The sequence below is a fragment of the Salvelinus fontinalis genome, chromosome 4 (assembly GCF_029448725.1).
Source record: "Salvelinus fontinalis isolate EN_2023a chromosome 4, ASM2944872v1, whole genome shotgun sequence".
NCBI classification, from domain to species: Eukaryota; Metazoa; Chordata; class Actinopteri; order Salmoniformes; family Salmonidae; genus Salvelinus; species Salvelinus fontinalis.
Window position 1 is genome coordinate 68,428,433 of NC_074668.1, and position 22,079 is coordinate 68,450,511.

The 22,079-nt window shown below is 41.4% G+C and overlaps 1 protein-coding gene across 1 annotated transcript; it reads left to right on the forward strand.

Moving 5' to 3' along the window:
* The first annotated feature begins 292 nt into the window (after nt 1-292).
* LOC129854283 (beta,beta-carotene 15,15'-dioxygenase-like) lies at nt 293-6,871 on the forward strand. Its single transcript, XM_055921158.1, is given in 11 exon segments — nt 293-527; nt 1,995-2,123; nt 2,215-2,344; nt 2,472-2,619; nt 2,722-2,869; nt 2,983-3,203; nt 3,321-3,590; nt 3,955-4,060; nt 4,619-4,713; nt 4,814-4,925; nt 5,024-6,871. Coding segments are annotated over 11 exon segments (1,587 nt in total). The 5' UTR covers nt 293-460; the 3' UTR covers nt 5,185-6,871.
* The last annotated feature ends 15,208 nt before the right edge of the window (nt 6,872-22,079 follow it).

The following is a 22,079-nucleotide window of genomic DNA, read 5'->3' on the forward strand; positions in this document are numbered from 1 at the left end:
TCGATTTCGCAACCTTTCGGTTACTGGCCCATCGCTCTAACTACTAGGTTACGTGCCGCCCCAAGTTCAAGAAGTCAATTTGTTAACAGATGTAGGAGTAAAGGAGAAGTCTAGTGTCAATTCAAAGTTGTAATAAATGCATTAAATGAGTCTGACTTCTGTTTCTTCGTGATGTTAGATAATCACCATTATGTTAGTTTGGTTATACATACACCGGCCAGTAGATGGCGATAGTATTAGTTTTAGTGAGTGGTCACTGATTGCTTTACATAATCAAGCCAGTAGACGGCGCCTAGTAGCCTACGTGAGACAGTTATGTAATGCATTTGGAATTTTACCCCTAGACTATTGTTCTCAAAGATATAGATGGACCCGTCATAATCTAGTCTGATATAACCTATTCTAGTTGATAAGGGACCACTGTACCACATAACAGCCGATAGCCTTAATAGCTGATGCTATGTCTCAATTCCTCATCGGCAAGAACGGGACTGAATCACCCGAACCTGTCAAAGCAGAAGTAACAGGTAGGCCGTAGGCGTATCCCTTTATGTACTAGCTAACCGATCTTTCAAGGTAGCTCCGTGTTATTGCTATTTCAGTAAGTTATTTTCCTATTTTCTAATGACTTGCAATAATAAAAATATTACTTTCTTCTGAGCAACTTGACTTTTTACGTTGGCACATTCTGATTGATCTCTCGTGCGGTGTTTCCAACTATTTTTCAGTGAGATCCGCTATTGGCTCCGCTAGAAGTGGCTAGATTACGTTTTGCCGTTGCCGCGACGACGTCACAGCATTCATTTGTCTTGCTGCAGTCCCCGAAGTAGCGTTTTCGACCGCTCTCTCGCCGCACTTTCCTCTGTGCTTTTCTGCCTTTGTGTTCGCAGTTGCTTTGACACACAGACAGACACAGACAGCTTATCCCACTCTCGTTTGCTGCAGAATTGATTGGGAAAATATGGAGCGAGATAGTTGCCAAAAAGGTGAACATATTGTAACGACCCTGGGTTTATAAGCGCGGAAATCGACTCTTCCGCAAAAGCATGCTCAAGCGGCAGAGTCGATTTCCGCGCTTATAAACCCAGGGTCGTTACACTTGTTCTTTTATGATCTAGTCAGGTCATTACAATATGTATTGTTACGATCTTAAGAAAATCATCCGGAAAATGTTAGGATCGTAAAAAAAGCCATACATGAAACATGAAACGTAAACGTTAAATTAGATCTGTAAATGTAAAAACCCAAAGTTACGAATATGAATGAACATTTACACTTTTAATTCTTACTTTGTCTCCCTTTACTTGGTTACAGATCTTAATGTTTTATATCTGTGTGGGGCTGCTGTGGTATAGCCAAGGGGTCCCAAATAGTCTTGACCATCTATAGCCTATACTTATTGCCAGATCTGTTTTCCCCATCAGCCACTAAACGTGCTGCTTCAACTATTTTGTAAAAAAAAAAAAATGTAAAGGCTATATTTAGATGCCTCTGAGCTAGGATCTCTTTAAGTGTATCCCTATAAAAAAAAGTTATAAAACACAACTAGAGTTTAAAAAAATAATTCCGCAAGACATCAGTACCCACAATTATAGCCTAAATTGAAATGCTTACAAGTTGAAGGCCTATTTTTACTGTATACCTTCATTGCAAAATAGTATGTTTTAATCAATTATTTGGTGGCGTGATTATATTTAGTATAGTTTTATCAACTGTTTTACAATTTACATTTTTCTCAAAATCACTGAGGCGGATGGTCCTCCCCTTCCTCCTCTGAGGAGCCTCCACGGACACACACACCTATATACAGTATATGAGATATAATGAACCTATCGTAAACTATCAACAATTATCAAATTTGCCATTCAAAAAAATGTACCGGCTGAAGGTCAAACTTTATCAGGGATCAGCTCCATTTCTACATTGTTTGGTTAATCACATGAGAATATGGTAAAAATGAAAACATTTATTATATGTATCTTCTGTGCTTGCAGGATGTGTCCCTGAGTGGCTACAAGGGACATTGCTGCGCAATGGGCCTGGTCTTTTTAAAGTGGGAGACACTGAATACAACCACTGGTTTGATGGCATGGCCTTAATTCATAGTTTCACCTTCAAAGATGGTGAGTCGGGAACAAGACATTATACATTTCCACAAATGGTAAATACTTTCCCAACTGGCTGAATCGGGCTGAGAATCTTTGTGTTTTACAGGTGAGGTGTACTACAGGAGTAAATTCCTGAGGAGTGACACCTTCAAGAAAAACACTCAGGCAAACAAGATTGTTGTGTCAGAATTTGGGACCATGATCTATCCCGATCCCTGCAAAAACATATTTTCAAAGTAAATCGATTTTTAACATGATTTATAGTTTATTTGTTTCTGATTTTACATTTCCCTTACATGGATGTCCACACAAAATATATATCGACAAACATAACCAAAAACACATAATACATGATTTTTTCAGAGCCTTCTCCTACCTTCTCGCTGCCATCCCTGACTTCACAGATAACAACCTGATAAACATCATTAGATATGGGGAAGACTACTATGCCTCATCAGAAGTCAACTACATGAATCAAATTGACCCAATGACCCTGGACGTAATTGGAAAGGTATATTAAAATCTGTTGAAATGATCACTGTTGTCCATTGTTATCTCTTATCACTGGCTTTAATATATTCTCCCTTTGCCTGTCCTGTAAACTCAACCTCAGATGAACTACAGGAATCACATAGCTCTGAACATGGCGACTGCACACCCTCACTACGACGATGAGGGAAACACCTATAACATGGGAACTGCCCTCATGAGGTTTGGCATGCCCAACTATGTCATCTTCAAGGTTCCAGTAAATGCATCAGGTATCTGAACAGTTTAATTTGGGGGGTTCCTGGCCACATACATGTTAGGGGAAAAACTCCATGAATGATTACACATTTAAGTGTTCACAGGACAGTGTTCTTTCCCTCTCCAGATAAGGAGCATAAGAAGCCTGCCCTGCGGAAGGTGAAGCAGGTCTGCAATATACCGTTTCGCTCTACCCTCTTCCCCAGCTACTTCCACAGCTTCGGCATGACAGAGAATTACATAATCTTTGTCGAGCAGCCATTCAAACTGGACATCCTCAGACTGGCCACAGCTATATTTAGACGCGTCAACTGGGCCAGCTGCCTCAAATACGACAAAGAGGACATTGTAAGCTACACTTGTCTGATCACAACCTCATGGAAAGTTCATCTTTATCTTCAACTAACTTTGGCAACAATCAAACTTCTTACATTCTCTCTGGTGATCTCCTTGGCCATTCTTTAGACGCTGATCCACCTGATCGACAAGAAGACTGGGAAGGCTGTGTCCACCAAGTTCTACACAGATGCCCTGGTGGTTTTCCACCATATCAACGCCTACGAGGACGACGGCCATGTAGTGTTTGACATGATCACCTATAAAGACAGCAATCTGTATGAAATGTTCTACTTAGCAAACCTGAGAAAGGAAACACATGAATTCATTGAGAGCAACAAGGTCAACTTCTCCCCACCAATCTGCCAGAGATTCGTCTTGCCTCTCACTGTTGACAAGGTATATATAGTTAAGACTCCAACTATCCTGTAAATACATTAATACGCTGGTATTAAACTCTGTTACACTTTACATGAAGCAGCTCCTTATGAACAGTTAAAACATTCCGGGTACCTTAAAGAGGGAGCCATAGAGCATAATAGGCATTAAAGCATGAGAGATCGTGATATATATTGTGACTATATCACATCTAGAACTGATCAGGGGCTGTGATATTTTGCTTAATTAGACATTTGGATGATGAACTAGCTATGAATTCCTCTGTTTTCAAGGCGAAATAAGCTTCATACGAAGCCGCTTCATATTAAATGTTACCATTACATGTTTATAAAACAACTAAAGATTGGATACGTGTACGTTATAGGATACTCCAAATGGAACAAATTAGGTGAGGCTCAAAGACACAACAGCCAAAGCAGTGATGCAGAGAGATGGCTCGCTGTATTGCCTGCCTGACACAATATTTGAAGGTGAGACTTTGATATCAACTGAACATCACAGTGATTGGTATGAATTATATACCACTGCATCAAGAGGTCAAATGCTATGTTTGTCACGTTCACTGTCTTCAAACTCCCTGTCATAGATGAGCCAAGGCGCAGCGTGCATTAATTCTACATTACTTAGTAGTGAAACCTTCACAAAAAAAAACTGGTAAAACGAAACAAGCGTGACGCAACCGTGGCGCACACAAACACACACAGAAAATAAATATTACCCACAAACACAGGTGGGAAAAGGCTGCCTAAGTATGATTCCCAATCAGAGACAACGATAAACAGCTGCCTCTGATTGGGAACCATATCTGGCCAACAAAGAAACAGACAAACTAGAATGCCCACCCAAATCACACCCTGACCAAACCAAATAGAGAAATAAAAAGGCTCTCTATGGTCAGGGCATGACAACGTTACTAAAAGTGGCGTCAAGCAGTTGTTAGTCAAATAGTTGTTCGTTTTCTATGGAACATAATTTTGTAAATACATTTTACAATGCAATTGTATTTATCTCCATTTGTACACAAACAGGTTTGGAGTTGCCAGGGGTGAACTACAAATTCAATGGCAAGAAGTATCGTTATTTCTATGGCTCAAGAGTGAAGTGGACTCCACATCCAAATAAGGTAGTCTCTTACCAATGTATTCTCCTTAACATAGAGAAGTGGGTCGTCCTCATTTCTCACTGACAACATGCTGCTGTTTATGTTATTAATACTTACACAGATTGGGAAGGTGGACATCGTTACCAGAAAGTACATTGAGTGGACAGAGGAGGACTGCTACCCCTCTGAGCCTGTGTTTGTTGCCTCACCAGGAGCTGTGGAGGAGGATGACGGTGAGAGGCAGTAGGCCTACTTCTGCACTACAAAAGCATTTAATCCGCTCTATCTATGTCACTATAAAACGGTACATTTATTTATTTTCTGTTTTCAGGAGTCATTTTGTCCTCAGTCGTCTCAATCAATCCAAAGAAATCCCCCTTCATGATTGTCCTTAATGCCAAAACCTTTGAGGAAATTGCTCGTGCCTCAATCGACGCCAGCATTCACATGGATCTGCATGGACACTTCATTCCCACACAGAGCACCAACTGACATAGCCAGCAGAGGTCAGGGTTGTACCTTAACATTGTAGAGGGCAAAGTATTGTTCCCAACCATGTAAAGTAGATGTCCGTGCCCCCATGGAAATTCAATGAGCATAATTAGCATAATAAACTAAAATTCCCATCAAAATCCTTCTGTTTAAAGTAGAGATATCTGTTTTGCGTGGGCTGCGTCTCAATCCACCACATCCGCCGATGACGCATCTGCGGTAGGTGGCAGAGCTACAAGATCATGTCTAGATGGGATATAGATTTTGTCAAATAGACATCTAAGGTTTTGGGGATTGTATCTAACACTAACCCCTCTCCTAACCTTAACCTAATTCTCCTAACCTGCTACTTTAATTATCCTCACCTACTGTGTAAGTTCTAAATCTGATACGAAAATTAAATCAGTTTTTCCATGTATGAATCTGTTATTCAATGTGTTTGTAATGGCTAATATCAGTAAGACCAAATTCAATGTTTTATCAAATATTTGTTGTAAAAAAAAATAGTATAACTACATGGTTCTAAAATTCTAAATCAAATAGCTAAATGATCCTTGGTATGACCATCTTGAAACAATTCCATACAGCTTAGTAGCTTTCTAACCCCCCCCCTTAAAAGATTTAGATGCACTATTGTAAAGTGGTTGTTCCACTGGATATCATAAGGTGAATGCACCAATTTGTAAGTCGCTCTGGATAAGAGCGTCTGCTAAATGACTTAAATGTAACTGTAAATGTAGAAAACTAGCCCCGGGCCCTTCGATTACTAGGCTACCTCTCCAATCGTATTTGCTCAAATGTTGTAGAATTTATGTTTACAGAACATCTACCACAAAGTGTTTTAAATCCTATTTTTAGACAGAGAACGATGTAACCTCTATTTTTGTAAATCAGGATGTATACAATTTAGTTTTGTATTTAAATAGGGTTTATAATAATGTTTTATTAATACTATTAATAATAATGTATTCATTCCGTCTATCCTGGTCACTATTGTAAATTATATTGTTTTTCTGTACAACAGGTAATTAAGGAAAACAATAGTGTGCTTCAAATCAGTTATGGCATTATTATTGCTGTGGCATTGCTATCACCATTACTTCTCTCAAAAGTGAGCACTTTTTGCGCACATAATTACCTCATTCAACATTATGATTTATTACCATGAGTCACTACAATGTACTTACATTAGGTTTGTAAATATATATTTGAATATTCATTAGAATACTATGTTTATTAAATATGTCATACTTTTATTTAATTCACTCATAAAAACCATGTATACTTTTATTTAGTACATTCTAGAGGAAGACTGAAACAAGACATTAATGCTCTAAAGTTAGAATGAAATTTGACAATTTGCTGTGCATTAAATGCCAGTTATTGATTGTTGTTAATGTTTTGTTTTAATAGTGTGTTTGCCTGAGTTTGATTCTGAAATCATTCTGTGACTTTGCTTAAAATGGATCCCCTGATGTCTGTGTAAATGTGCAATTGAACTATTTGTCTTAAAGTCTGGCCATGTCATCACCTTTTAATTAATTACTTCTAAAATGAGCATATTGCTTACAACATCAGTAATACAAATTGCTATTTCTTTATGTGTAGTATAGTCCAACAACAACATGGCTGTGCCAGTAAAGTACATTTTTGCTTGCTAACAAATAAAAACTAGAGGGAAAAAACATTCAAACCTTTTCGTTGCTTTATCCACAACTCTGGATGTTTGTAGAGGAACCAATCTTTCCCCGCTAAAAATACAAAAATGTGCAAAGAATATTACTGAAAAACTAGAGAAATGTTAAGATCAGTTAGTATGATTGTTAGTGTAGCTCCCCCTTCCCCCATGGGAAATGTGGCTTGACTCTGGGACTTCACCTGCACTAATAAGAGACAGACACTAGATATCCCTCAGCGCCAGGCATGCACAATGAACAAGAAATTGGCATAGGCTAGCATGGTACCAATGGCTTACAAATATAATATATTAGGTAACCTGGTGCAATCTCTAGGATGGGATAAGACTAATCATGGTATACAAGTATAATATATTGAGTAACTCAGTGCAAATAACTGCCATTATGATTTCTTACCCCCGACCTTACCTCACAGCATAGACACAATACAGAGATGCTTTTATTTAAACATAGTTATCTTTTAAAATAATTGGACTTTTCAGATGATCACAGCAAAATGTTCAAGTTTTATATCACATTTTGCTATTTACATTTACTGTGCATGAGAAGCCATTTTGACAGCTTCACACAGCAAAAATTAAATCACCCAAGACAGACAATTTATTTCTTGTAACTGAGGAGTACTTACAGTAATAATAGTATTGTGACTACTAGACTACTATCCTTACACTATTTTCTCCACAAAAAAACTTGTCACAACATGGCAATTACAGTAAGTCTTACCTTAGTCTTGTCCTTACCTTTCAGACAGCAGAATGAATGGAGAAGATAGGCTTTTCAATCTTCCAGGCAGTGTCACAGAGTTCACTGAAATCAATTTCACAGGTCTGTCTTAAACAACTGTGTAATAAAAGTGTTGAATTACATAAATATGCAACCATAACTGTAATTCCTAGAATGTTCAAGAGACTTAACAAAGAGAGACCAAAGATTAAGCCTACTATCTGGTACAGGGTTTATAGCCAAGTACATCAGATGACAGTTACGTAAATGGGCACCATGGTGAGTTAACTTAAAGGGTCAATCTGTAATTTGTAAGTCCATTTTTGGACTTTTGAAATAATGATATGTTCCCATTGATCTTGAAGAATATGACTTACAAATTCCTCATGAGCCTAGTTTAACTGTCATACCCCATCAAAACCCAACATATGATCTTGTTTGTATGTATGCATCAGGACAATATTTCATGAAAGACATACTTATGACACTGGTTGATTATCTCAGTTGATACTACAATCATGGTTTGTGGTTGTATTTAAATGGTCCACTATACTGTAAAATATGAATATGTGGATACCTCCATATGTAGAGGTGTATTGTGCTTATTGGCTTCTGATAATGCATTTTATATTGCCCCTGATACATATTTATTATACAGTAGTATATGTTATTCCGTTCTATTGTATTTCCAAGTAGACTTTGTCTAGTTGCATAGCATTTATGCATTAGCATAGAAACATGTAGGTTAAAGTGTCATAGAAAATCTGGTTCAGTAGTTTAGTTTGTCATAGTTTTGAGGAAAAAATATTTATTAAAATACCAATTAAATTAAATGGACATTTTTAGATATTATGTATTGTGGGAAAATCCTGGTATTTCTGTTCTACAAAACATATTGCTAACATTGCTGGCATAAGTTTCACTAAGCCGAAGTATGACAGCATGATCACTCAACAAAACCGTCAATCTAGCTTCTACTGTATAACAGCAGAGTTGAATTAAAATAGGTCTAATCCAAGTGTGCATGAGGTCATTGCATTCAAATAAATACATTTGTTACAAAAAGTTTTGTAATGGCTTAATTTAAAGTAATAATTCACCCAAAATAAATCACCAAATGCAGCTAATGTTATGGATGGTGGGAAAGTGGTCTGTGAGTTTGCTTTGCATTAGCACACTTGCAAAACAAATTGGACATGCAATCAAAGAATGGATTATCATTTAGGGTATGATAACAGGGGTAATACAACTTCCACCCTTTTGCAATCAACAATACTAAGGCTATATATGCTTTAGCTGAGTATACAAACCTTAATCTTAGGTTGCAGAGTCCTTATTCTGTATTTAAACATTCTAGGAAGACTGAGCTTATGATTGCACCAAATATTGATATGCTTATCTCCAGTTCTAGTTAACTTATCATAGAGTACATAGCTGAGAGGGTCAAAGCTACACTATATATACAAAAGTATGAGGACATCCCTTCAAATGAGTGAATTCGGCTATTTCAGCCACACCCGTTGCTGACAGGTGTATAAAATCGAGCACACAGCCATGCAATCTCCATAGACAAACATTGGCAGTAGAATGTCCTTACTGAAGAGCTCAGTAACTTTCATCGTGGCACCATGGCCAACAAGTCAGTTGGTCAAATTTCTGCCCTGCCCCGGTCAAATGTAAGTGCTTTTATTGTGAAGTGGAAATGTCTAAATGCAACAACTGCCCAGCTGCAAAGTGGTAAGCCACACAAGCTTACAGAACAGGACCGCCGAGTTCTGAAGCGTGTAGCGCGTAAAAATCTTCTGTCCTTGGTTGCAACACTCACTACTGAGTTCCAAACTGTCTCTGGAAGCAACATCAGCACAAGAACTGTTTGTCGGGAGCTTCATGAAATGGGTTTCCATGGCCGGGCAGCCACATACAAGCCTAAGATCACCATGCACAATGCCAAGTGTTTGCTGAAGTGGTGTAAAGCTCACCGCCATTGGACTCTGGAGCAGTGGAAACGCGTTCTCTGGAGTGATGAATCACGCTTCATCATCTGGTAGTCCGACGGACGAATCTGGGTTTGGCGGATGCCAGGAGAACGCTACCTGCCCGAATGCATAGTGCCAACTGTAAAGTTTGGTGGAGAAGGAATAATGGTCTGGGGCTATTTTTCATGGTTCGGGCTAGGCCCCTTAGTTCCATTGAAGTGAAATCTTAATGCTACAGCATACAATGACATTCTAGACAATTCTGTGCTTCCAAATTTATGGGAACCGTTTTGGTCCCTTTCTTGTTTCCGCATGACAATGCCCCCCTGCAGAAAGCGAGGTCCATACAGAAAATATTTTTTCGAGATTGGCGTGGAAGAACTTGACTGGCCTGACCTAAACCCCATCAGACAATTTTGGAATGAATTGGAGCACCGACTGCGCGCCAGGCTTAAAAGCGCAATATCAGTGCCCGACCTCACTAATGCTCTTTTGGCTGAATGGAAGCAAGACCTCGTAGCAATGTCCCAACATCTAGTGGAAATCCTTCCCAGAAGAGTGGAGCCTGTTATAGCAGCAAAGGGGGCACCAACTCCATATTAATGCCCATGATTTTGGAATGAGATGTTCGACGTGCAGGTGTCCACATACTTCTGGTCATGTAGTGTATTTCCAAATGGAGTAAAGATCCTCAAATTGCTTTGGATTTACACTATTACACTGATGTTTTACATATGTCACGAGATTTTTTGACAAATCCCCGACGTTTGTAAGACCTTGGGTTTAATAATAATTAGGCAAAGACTCAGCTTCTGCAAAAGGTTCGTAAGGTTTATTCAGAGAACGTTCTAAAGTCAAAAAAGCAAAGAAATGTCATTTCATAACTCCCTCTATGCGCGCATGCATGCACACACAGTTTTATACCTTTATCAGCCTTGGCAGTTTCTCGCCGTTCTCTCCTCTCCTCCCTAGATTAGAGAGGCCTTGGAAGGGCCCTCCTGTTGTCAGATTTTTCAGAGTTATCATGTGTAGTCTACCAGCCTCTGTTATCTCCACATATTTCTCCCTCTTAACTTGTCCCACACATGTATTATTGGAATATAGTCTTATACATTTCAGGGTGGAATTTTTTAGTCATTACTTTAAAAATATAAATTCCCTTATCAACATGGCAGGACTGTTAGCCCAGCGCACAACCCCCAGCCTGGGGAACCAGGGAGATCCTTGCCCAATCTGAAGTATCTGGCTGAATGCAAATGCAGTGCAAAAAACTAGCAATAAAAAACTAACAATAAAATAAAATAAACAATAAAAATCTTGAATAAATTAAAATGAATACAGGAACAGAGCGGTCACCTCACCATTGTTGCTGTAAACAGACGAGGGAAAGGTGTGGAGAAATGCAACCACTCACACTCAAGTCATGACCACAGACTGACCATCCACTGGACCAAAATTAAAGTTTACAATGTTATTATTATAATATTTATTTTACAATGTAAGTGTAAACCAAATAAAAAACGGGGCAAAACAAGCTCATGTTAGGCTCTGACAGAGCAAGAGGAATAAGGCATCCACAAATCACATTCAATAAGAATCAATAGGCACATCACCAACCTCAATGACCTCCCAAAAAACTCACAAAGAAATGCTCCACCAACCAGACTTATTTTTCTTTTGATAATGTCACGACTTCCGCCAAAGTTGGTCCCTCTCCTTGTTCGGACGGCACCGGTCTTCTAGCCATCGCCCCTCCACCTTTCATTTTTCCAATTGTTTTGTCTTGTTCTCCACACACCTGGTTTACATCTCCTCATGATTACTATGTGTATTTAGGCCTCTGTTCCCTCCTTGTCTGTGTGTGGTATTGTTTATTGTCTAGTTTGGCACGCTTCTGGCTGGGTTGCGCCGGGTTTTATTTGTACCCGTGATTTGTGGCAGCCGGTACTTTGTAATTGGCTGTTGTACTTTGTGCTGCCTCACTTGTTCTTTGGGCATCTGTTTTTGTGACGCGGTTGCGTTCTGTTCTTACTATTGCCTCAGTAAAGTGCTTCTTTGTTCACTCATCTCTGCTGTCCTGCGCCTGACTTCCACCAGCTACACCTACCGCATGACAGATAAGAATGCCATCAGAGGGTGGACTGTTCAAAGTAAGACTGTTTTATGATGTTTTGAGGCCAAGCATCATAAAACAGTTTGGAGTTCCCATGTGTATTGAATTACATTTTTCTAATTTCAGAGAGCACAACACATCTCCCACCCAATATTTATATAATGGGGAAGCTCCATCTTCCAGTTCTGGAGTATTAGTCGTCGTCTAGCTAAAACAGTTGTATGAGCAATAGTGTCCGACTGAATTATTGACAGGGGGGTACATATGGGCAGTACTACAAAAAGGGCTGTAAGGGGAGACGGATCTATAACAGTGTCATATATATCAGAGAAATATTTAAATATTAATTCCCAGAAACTAGACAGTTTATGACAGTCTCAAAACATATGAAACAGTGTGGCTGGTTCCGTTTTACATCGAACACAGGATCAAAATCAGAGAATATTCTTCAGAGTTTGGCACCGGACCAGTGGATATGGTGAACCACCTTGAATTGAATGAGGCTGTGTCTAGTGCTAAAAGAGGAAGAATGCACCCTGTGCAGAACAGATTCCCAGGTGTCATCCCCAAGTTCCTCCCCCAAATCCTTTTCCCATCGAGTCTTTAAAGGCAACAAAGAAGGGTTCTGTAAGTCATTAATGATTGCATATACATCGGAAATTGCACACTTAGGAAGCTTGTTTAGCTCAAAGATGCTTATTGGGAAATTCAGGTGTGGTAGCTCTAACAAAGTTCCTAGTCTGGAGATAGTGGAAGAAGTGGGATTGGGGGAGGTTGAACTTTTCCTGTAGCTGAGCAAAAGAGGCAAATGTATCATCAAATAATAATTGGGCTAGTGAGGAGAGGCCCAGTGAGTGCCAGATGCCAAAAGTCCCATCATTTAAAGATGGAGGAAATAAAATGTTCTGATTGATTGGGCCTGATAGAGAAAAGCCTCGAAGGCTAAAGGCTAAACGGAACTGAATCCACATTTTAAGAGACTGCTTTACAATTGGGTTGACACACCTTTTTCCTAGGGACACTGGGAGAGAGGAGCACAACACAGAGGAAATTGCAGCAGGTTTACATGATTCAGACTCCATCTGGACCCAGAGTGGATTTGGGCCAGTAGAATCAGCCTGTAGCCAGTATAAAAGGGCTCTGAAATTTGCAGTCCAATAGTATGTCTGAACATTTGGTAGAGCTAACTCACCCAATACCTTAAGCTTTTGTAAATGTCTTCTACCAATCCGTGGTAACTTGCCATCCCAAATAAAAAACATGAATGTTTGATCCGGTGAATTTAAAAAAGATTTTGGAATAAAAATGGGTAAACATTGAAATAAGGATACAAATTTGGGCAACATATTCATTTTAAGGACATCAACCCTTCTATTAAGAGAAAGAGGTAGAGACTTCCAAAAAGTAAAAGATTGTTTCAAACTGTCTGCTAGAGCAACAATGTTTTCCTTAAACAAATGTGAATATTTCCTTGTCACTTTAACTCCCAAGTAGGTGAATTGATCCCGGACAATCCTAAACTGAAAGCTTGTAAAAGAGCACTTTACAGCAGCCTTATTTACAGGAAAAATATAATTATTGCCTAGATTCAGCTTGTACCCTGAGATTCCTTACCTATTCTTAAACAGTTTGGAGCAATGTGGTAATGAGGTATCAGGGTTGGAGATAAACAAAATTAGGTATTTCTGCTCTAAGCCTGTCCTGAGTATACCTTGAATAGCATCATTAGAGCGCAGTGCGACGGCAAGGGGCTCGATTGCCAAAGCAAACAACAAGGGGGAGAGTGGGCAAACCTGTCTGGAGCAGGGGAAAATAGTCAGAGGACAAGTTGTTAGTCCGTACCAAAGCCATGGAAGATAAATAAATAATCTTTATCCACGCAATGAATTTGTGACATGAGCCAAATTATATAAAGGGCGAGAGTTAGGTAGTCCCACTCAACGCGGTCAAAAGCTTTTTCCACATCGATCGAGACCACCACCTCCGTGTCCCCCGACGCTGGGGAGTACACTATATTCATAAGGCGTCTAATATTGAAAAATAAATGCCTATTTCTCATAAAGCCAGTCTGGTCAGAGTCTATTACTTGGTGCAGCAAGTTTTCCATTCAGATGGCTAAGAGCTTGGCTAGGATTTTGTAATCACAGTATATAGGCGAGATTGGGCGATAAGATCCACATTCATGAAATTGAAGCTTGATAAAGACTCGGCACTCTGAAAATAATTGAGACAGAAATGAGCAAAGCAGACTGGAAAACATCCTGTAAAATTTGTTTGGAAAACCGTCCGGACCCGGTGATTCACCACTTTCATTGCGGACACTGTAGTTGCAATCTCTTCAGGTGTAAATTGTTCTTCTAAACCATCATGGGAGTCTGTATCAATTGAAGGCATATTCAGACCATCAAAAAAAAAATCAATCAACAAAAAGTCTTGAGGAGATTCAGAGGTGTACAGCGCAGAGTAATTAAAAAAAAATTGATCATTGATCTCTTTATGTATAACTGTGGTAGCACCAGACAGGATCCTTATTTGCGGGATTAAACGTGAGGCCTCAGATTTACAGATCTGATGTGCAAGGAGTTTACTGGCCTTGTCGCCTTGCTCATACACTCTGTATCAAGCTCGTACGAGTAATTGTTCAGCTTGTCTGGTAGAGAGCTTGTCAAATTCAGATTGGAGTAGCTGGCGTTCTTTGTTTAGATCAGAGGAAGGATCTGTAGCATACTTCTCATCCAGTGTAGCTATGGATTCGCTCAGGTCTCGAAGCTGCTGAGAGCAAGCTGTCACGTTCTGACCATAGTTCTTTTGTATTTTCTTTGTTTTAGTGTGGTCAGGGCGTGAGTTGGGTGGGTTATCTATATTTTGTGTTTCTATGTTGGGTTTGTCGTTTGGCCTGATATGGTTCTCAATCAGAGGCAGGTGTTTGTCATTGTCTCTGATTGGGAACCATATTTAGGTAGCCTGTTTTTGTCTTTTGGTTTGTGGGTGTTTGTTTCCGTGTCAGTGTTTGTCGCCACACGGTACTGTTTTGTTTGATCATCGTTTATTGTTTTTGTTCCTGTGTTCAGTTTTGGATTTATATTAAAGACATGAACACTTACCATGCTGCGCTTTGGTCCGATCCTTCTACCACCACAGACGATCGTTACAGAAACACCCACCAAAAAAGGACCAAGCAGCGTGGTAACGGGCAGCAGCAGGAGAGGCAGCGATACCTGGAGAACTGGACTTGGGAGGAAGTATCAGACGGCAAGGGACCATGGGAACCCAAAGCAGAGCTGGAGGCAGCGAAAGCCGAGAGGCGGCATTATGAGGAGCTAGCTCGGCAGTGCGGCTGGTAGCCCGAGAGGCAGCCCCAAAAATTTCTTGGGGAAGGCACACGGGGAGTGTGGCAGAGTCAGGAGTCAGACCTGAGCCAACTCCACCTGCTTACCGTAAGGAGCCAAGGGTGGAACCAGAGCCGGTCAGGGCGGTATTGGAGGTGAGCGAAGCAGAGACAGTGAAGGAGTTAATGGGGAGATTGGAGGAGAGAGTTATGAGGGAGGTGCTGGTTTGGTGCATGAGGCACGACATCCGCCCGACAGAGCGTGTCGGGGATTTGATGTCACCTGAGTCAGCTCTCCATACTCGTCCTGAGGTGCGTGCTAGCCGTCTGGTGAAGACTGTGTGTTACGCACGCCTCTGAGAAGAGGGAACGCAACACCTTGCTACAACTCAACTCCCCGTGAAGTGAAAGAGGTATGAACTGTAGGTGCGAGAAAGGACGACAAAGGCAGAATTTACCGTTTACTAGGATTTATTTCCTACACAGTAATATGGGGAAAAGGGGCTGGACGGAACCAAAGGAAAGAAAGTAAATATCAAAGCTCCCCCTCTCCTATCTAACCTGCCTACCCACTTAACTTACCTAACTTAGCGCCACCTGGTGCCCTAACCAAAATACAGGGGGTGGTCCGCCCAGGTCTTACCTAGTGTGCCTAGACATTGAATATACTACGGGTATATGTATGCCTGCGGGCCTCTTGCCTAAGCACTCCCAAAGTGCCTTCTCCTTCCCCCCTGGGAACAAATGAAACAGAACAACAAACAATTTCAATAATCAAAACAGTGCGTCCTATAACACATAACAGACATAACCAATCAGCTCCCTCAGCAACAACTTACATAGTACATACCAAATATCTTTGAGAAACAACCAACACTTTATCACATTCAAATTCTCCAGAAACAAATCTCTCTCTAATCTCTCCAAAATATTCAATCTTCTCTCTCTCTAATCATTTTTCTTTCCTTCTGAACAGAACACTGGCTTTTATATCTTCTGGTGGCAATGGTGATTAGAGTCAGCTGCTTTTTGACGAGGGGGCGGAGTCAGCTCCAATCATCAATTAGCCTGGGGTCAACCAATCAGCTGGTTGGGGAGGCTTCCAGGAAGCCATCTCCTGAAACACACACTCTCAAATACAACACAGAAACTGGGGAACGTAACACTGTGCCAGCCCCATGCACCAGGCCTCCTGTGCGCCTCCGTAGCCCTGCACGTCCTGTGCCAGCTCAGCGCACCAGCTCTCCTGTGGCAGCCCCTCGCACCAGTCCTCCGGTGCCGGCGCCACGATCCAGGCCTCCAGTTCCAGCACCCCGCATTCGCCTTGAGGTGCGTGTCCCCAGCCCAGTACCACCAGTGCCAACACCACGCACCAGGCTTCCTGTGCGTCTCCAGAGCCCTGTACGCCCTGTTTCTCCTCCCCGCACTCGCCCAGAGGTGCGTGTCCCCAGCCCGGTACCACCAGTTCCGGCACCACACACCAGGCCTACAGTGCGCCTCCAGGGTCCAGTATGCCCTGTTCCTGCTCCCCGCACTCGCCTTGAGGTGCGTGTTCCCAGCCCGGTACCACCAGTTCCGGCACCACGCACCAGGCCTACTGTGCGCCTCAGCAGGCCAGAGCCGCCCGTCTGTCCAGCGCCGTCAGAGCCGCCAGAGCCGCCCGCCAGTCAGGAGCCGCCAGGGCCGCCCGCCAGTCAGGAGCCGCCAGGGCCGCACGCCAGTCAGGAGCCGCCAGGGCCGCCCGCCAGTCAGGAGCCGCCAGGGCCGCCCGCCAGTCAGGAGCCGCCAGGGCCGCCCGCCAGTCAGGAGCCGCCAGGGCCGCCCGCCAGTCAGGAGCCGCCAGGGCCGCCCGCCAGTCCGGAGCCGCCAGGGCCGCCCCTCAGTCCGGAGGAGTTTCCTCAGTCCGGAGGAGTTTCCTCAGTCCGGAGGCGCTCCTCAGTCTGGAGGCGCTCCTCAGTCCAGTGGGGCCCTTTATTAGGGCTCCCAGGCCAAGGTTGGCGGCGACGAGGGTCGCCGCTCAAAGGACGCTAAGAAAGCGGACAAAGACAATGGACGAGTGGGGTCCACGTCCAGCGCCTGAGCCGCCACCGCGGACAGATGCCCACCCAGACCCTCCCCTATAGGTTCAGGTTTTGCGGCCGGAGTCCGCACCTTGTGGGTACAGTCACGTTCTGACCATAGTTCTTTTGTATTTTCTTTGTTTTAGTGTGGTCAGGGCGTGAGTTGGGTGGGTTATCTATGTTTTGTGTTTCTATGTTGGGTTTGTCGTTTGGCCTGATATGGTTCTCAATCAGAGGCAGGTGTTTGTCATTGTCTCTGATTGGGAACCATATTTAGGTAGCCTGTTTGTCTTTTGGTTTGTGGGTGTTTGTTTCCATGTCAGTGTTTGTCGCCACACGGTACTGTTTCGCTTGATCATCGTTTGTTTTTGTTCCTGTGTTCAGTTTTGGATTTATATTAAAGACATGGACACTTACCATGCTGCACTTTCTTCCGATCCTTCTACCACAGACGATCGTTAAACAATCTTTGTTTTTGTTGGCTGTATAAGAAATAATTTGGCACCGTAGATATGCTTTGAGGGACTCCCATATGGAAGAGCAGGACATACTTGGGGATGAATACATTTCTAGGAATAAGGTGATTTCTGAAGAAATTAAATTGACAAACTCCTTATCTGAGAGTAAAATGGAGTTAAAATGCCATTGATAACACATAGGAGGTTGCTGGGGAAACTCTAGCTCAAGCACTAATGGTGAATGGTCAGAAATATCAATACTCAGAGCAAAATGTTTTTATTATAATAGCCTGTCTAATAGGCCCAATTAAATGAGATGCGCAAGGTCATTTGTTGTAGACCTTTGTCTACATCGGAATATGAACTCATCATGGCCAGAAAAGGTGAGGAATTTATTCTGCAATGGTTATGTATTACGTTGTAAATTAAATATTGTCTAATGAAGAAATTTGACATTACAGTATTCAGATATAGCCTAAAAACGTCAATGACGTGAACTGTGAGTTCTACCTTTAAACTGCGCATCGGATCAGATCGCACAGAGCAAAATAGTTGAAATACTGTAGCTTATCTATTTACTAATGTGAAGTGGGTACAATTAAATTAGAGATGGGGCATATGTAGCCTATCCTGACTTGTAGGCCTATAGGCTGGCTATTTCACCAGTATGAAACCATCAGTCCGAAAAGGTGAGGAATGTATTATGCAATTATCATGGAAATTAAATAAAGAATAGGAAATAGATGCCTATTTCTAATTATTTTAGAATGCAAAGATAAAATAAATATTCTCACTAAAGGCAAATGATTGCATTGCTATTATATTTAGCTACCTGCTTTTTTGTTATGAATAAGTGTCGTCATATATCCCTTCACAAGGCTCACATTTGGCAAAAACTGGTTGAAATACCATCATTTCATCAAAAAAATTCTAATGTGATGATATTTATTCAATGTGGAAAACTGATTGGATTTGCAAAAAGTCATTAATGTAAGGTATTTCTTTCACCAAACTTTTAAACTAAATCCAATAGCATGGTATTTAAAAAAATATATATTTCAAGTGTAATTCCCATTAGTTCACATCTCAACCCAATCTAAATCAAAACTAGACGTTGAACTGACATCTGTGCTCAGTAGGCTACTACTAGGTAACTAGGCTACTTTTGCCTTAATTGCAATGCAATACCTTAACCACTAGAAACTTTCTAAAGTTTGTGTGAGGATAAGCACATTCTCATGTCAAGTTCAGCTTTTTTTAAATGCCAACTTTTGCGTGACAACTGATGATGCATGTATGTTTTGGGCCATATTTTGATGCCCGGGATCTTATTTTTATCCATTTAAACTGGTCTTGGTCTGGTCATGGTCTCGATCCACTGATCCTTGGTCTAGGTCTTAGAAAGTTTTGGTCTGGGTCTGGATCTAAATTGTTCCGGGTTTGACTTTATCTTTGGTACTCACACCAATTTTATACAAGCCGGCTCATAGCCTGTGACAAAAATGAGGGGACACGAACAACAGGTATAAGCCAATTAAAAATGTTCTTTATTATAAACCAAACAATTAACTTTAAACTAAGAAAAAGGAATGAGGTGTGGAAGTATCATAATGTAAGGTGTATGTAAAGTGCATGGATGCGTGAATCGGTGTGTGTGAATATGACTGAGTCAAAACTACAAAGGAACAAAAACAGGATCATACCTGGAGGAGCAGAGAGAGAGAGAGAAGTGATTAGTGAAGCAGTTTATACCCTGAGCCCAGGTTGCTCCAATCACTAACGACCCTCCTCTGCCTGCAGGAGGAACCGCCCCTGCAATGCAGAGGAGGTGCCGTGACAAATTCATGTGGGTAATGGTGCTCCACCAAATGGGAAGTCTTCCACACAGCTTGGAAAGACAGTACTGTGCATAATCTAAGTAAAAAGCTGCATTCTCTAAGTAAAGATGACCTTCACTTTAGCAGTGATGAATTCATGAACTTATTTGACAAAAAGATCATGATCATTCGAAAACAAATTACAGACTCCTCTTTGAATATGCATATTTTTCCAAAACTCAGTTGTCCTGAGTCTGCACAGAACTGCCAGGACCTTAGATCAATGGAGACACTAAACATTTGTAATCCTGTATCTCTCGACACATTCACTAAAATAGTCATTGCCTCTAAACCTTCCAGCTGTCTACTGGACTCTATTCCAACTAAACTACTGAAAGAGCAACTTCCTGTGCTTGGCCCTCTTATGTTGAACATAATAAATGGCTCCCTATCATCCGGATGTGTATCAAACTCACTAAAAGTGGCATTAATACAGCCTCTACTGAAAGAGACAAACCTTGACCCGGAAATAAAAAATATCGGCAAATCTCCCATTCCTCTAATTAATTTTCAGATAAAGCTGTTGCTTAACTACTCACTGCCTTACTGAAGACAAATAATGTATAAGAAACGCTCCAGTCTGGTTTCAGACCCCACCATAGTACCGAGACTGCTATCGTGAAGGTGGTAAATTACATTTTAATAGCTTCAGATCAAGGCTCTGCATCTGTTCTTGTGTTCCTAGACCTTCGTGCTGCTTTCCACACCATTGATCACCACATTATTTTGGAGGGATTGGAAACCCTAATTGGTCTACGCAGAATATTTCTTGCCTGGTATAGATCTAATCTGTCTGAAAGATATGTTTGTCTCTGTGGAGGGTTTGTCCTAAGACAAATCAAGGTAAGTTTCGGTGTTCCTTAAGGTTTAGTTCTAGGACCACTACTGTTTTCACTATGCACTGCATGGACTGTACAAGGTGTCAAAAGCGTTCCACAGGGATGCTGGTTCATATTAACTCCAATGCTTCTCACAGTTGTGTCAAGTTGGCTGGATGTCCTTTGGGTGGTGGACCATTCTTGATACACACGGGAAACTGTTGAGCGTGAAAAACGTAGCAGTGTTGCAGTTCTTGACACAAACTGGTGCACCTGGCACCTACTACCATATCCTGTTCAAAGGCACTTAAATGTTTTGTCTTGCCCATTCACCCTCTGAATGGCACACATACACAATGCATGTCTTAATTGTCTCAATGCTTAAAATCCTTCTTTAACCTGTTCAGTTGCGGTTTCAGCATGTAAATCTTGGTGGGGCAAAAAAAAAAAAAGTGGGATGCATGCCAGCAAAGCTACTACACAACACAACACTAAACAATACAATAACTGCGGTATACCACTGTTACACCTGGCTATCAGCGGAGCCTTGTCTGGAAGCGAAACAATTCATTCATCCTCATTTACTGCTTTTAAAAAAACATAGCCGAAATGGCTGACTTGCTTAAACAAATGTGGTTTCTGCTGACAATTGAGATCTACAAACTATGGCATAACGGGACGACATGCGGATAAGAGGCAATCCGTAATTTTGATTAAGACATTAATGAGCGAGCTAGGCCAGACATAGTCAATATAACTATTTGTTCAGCACTTTTGAAATGTGTAGGATAAATAAAGGGGGCGTATAAGCAGACAATGAACGATCTTACAATATTCTATGATTACATTTCTCACAAACAGGTTATATGCTACATGTGCACCACCAAGTCAGAACAGTAGGCGAAATTAAGAGGTGAAAATAGACCAAAATATTAGTGTGAGGCACATGGGCTACTAACACAACATACACTTAGTATTGCTTTCTTAGCCACATTATACATACCTTCCTGGCATATTACAAGCAAGTAGTAGAGGTTAATGGTTCACTATCTCAGGCAAAACCAATGAGTTGTGGCGTTCCGCAGGGGAGTGTGCTTGGGCCTGTACTGTTTATTAACGATATGAAAGATGCTTGTTCTTGCCGTCTTTTCCTTTATGTGGATGACTCTACACTTCTGGTGTCTCACAAAAGTAGAACTATGTTGGAGAGCATACTTAGCACAGAGCTTACTAACAATAGCAAATGGCTTGGAGATAATAAGCTCTCTCTGCACTTATTGAAAATAAGCCAATTATTTTTGGATCCAGACCTAAATTGAGTTGGTCCTCTGAAATCAGAGTAGAGTTAGGGGGTGAGGTGTTGACTACTAAAACCTCTGTTAGCTACCTGGGATTTATCCTTGATGGAAGCTTGGGAGGTGTGAGCATGGCTAATAAAGCGCTAGGGAAGGTTAATGCCAGGACTAAGTTATTGGCTAGAAAGTCCAAGCTGCTTGTTAAGGACCATGAAAGCGCTAGCCACTGCCCTCATTCAATGCCATTTTGACTACGCTATTACTTCCTGCTTTGGGGGCTTATCTAAGAAGCTCCAGATATCCCAGAATAAGCTTATCAGGGTAGTATTGAAGGTGAGTCCACGTACTCATATAGGTAGGAGCTGCTTTCAGGAACTTAACTAGCTGCCTGTTAAGGCTAGGGTGTCCCAGATTAGACTAGGTTTGGTTTACAGGAGTATTTATGGTTCTGCGCACAGATATCTAACTGATTACTTTACCCGTGTTAGGGATGTACACAATCACAGCACCAGATCAGGTGTTGCTGATGTGTGTTTATACAGGTTCAGGA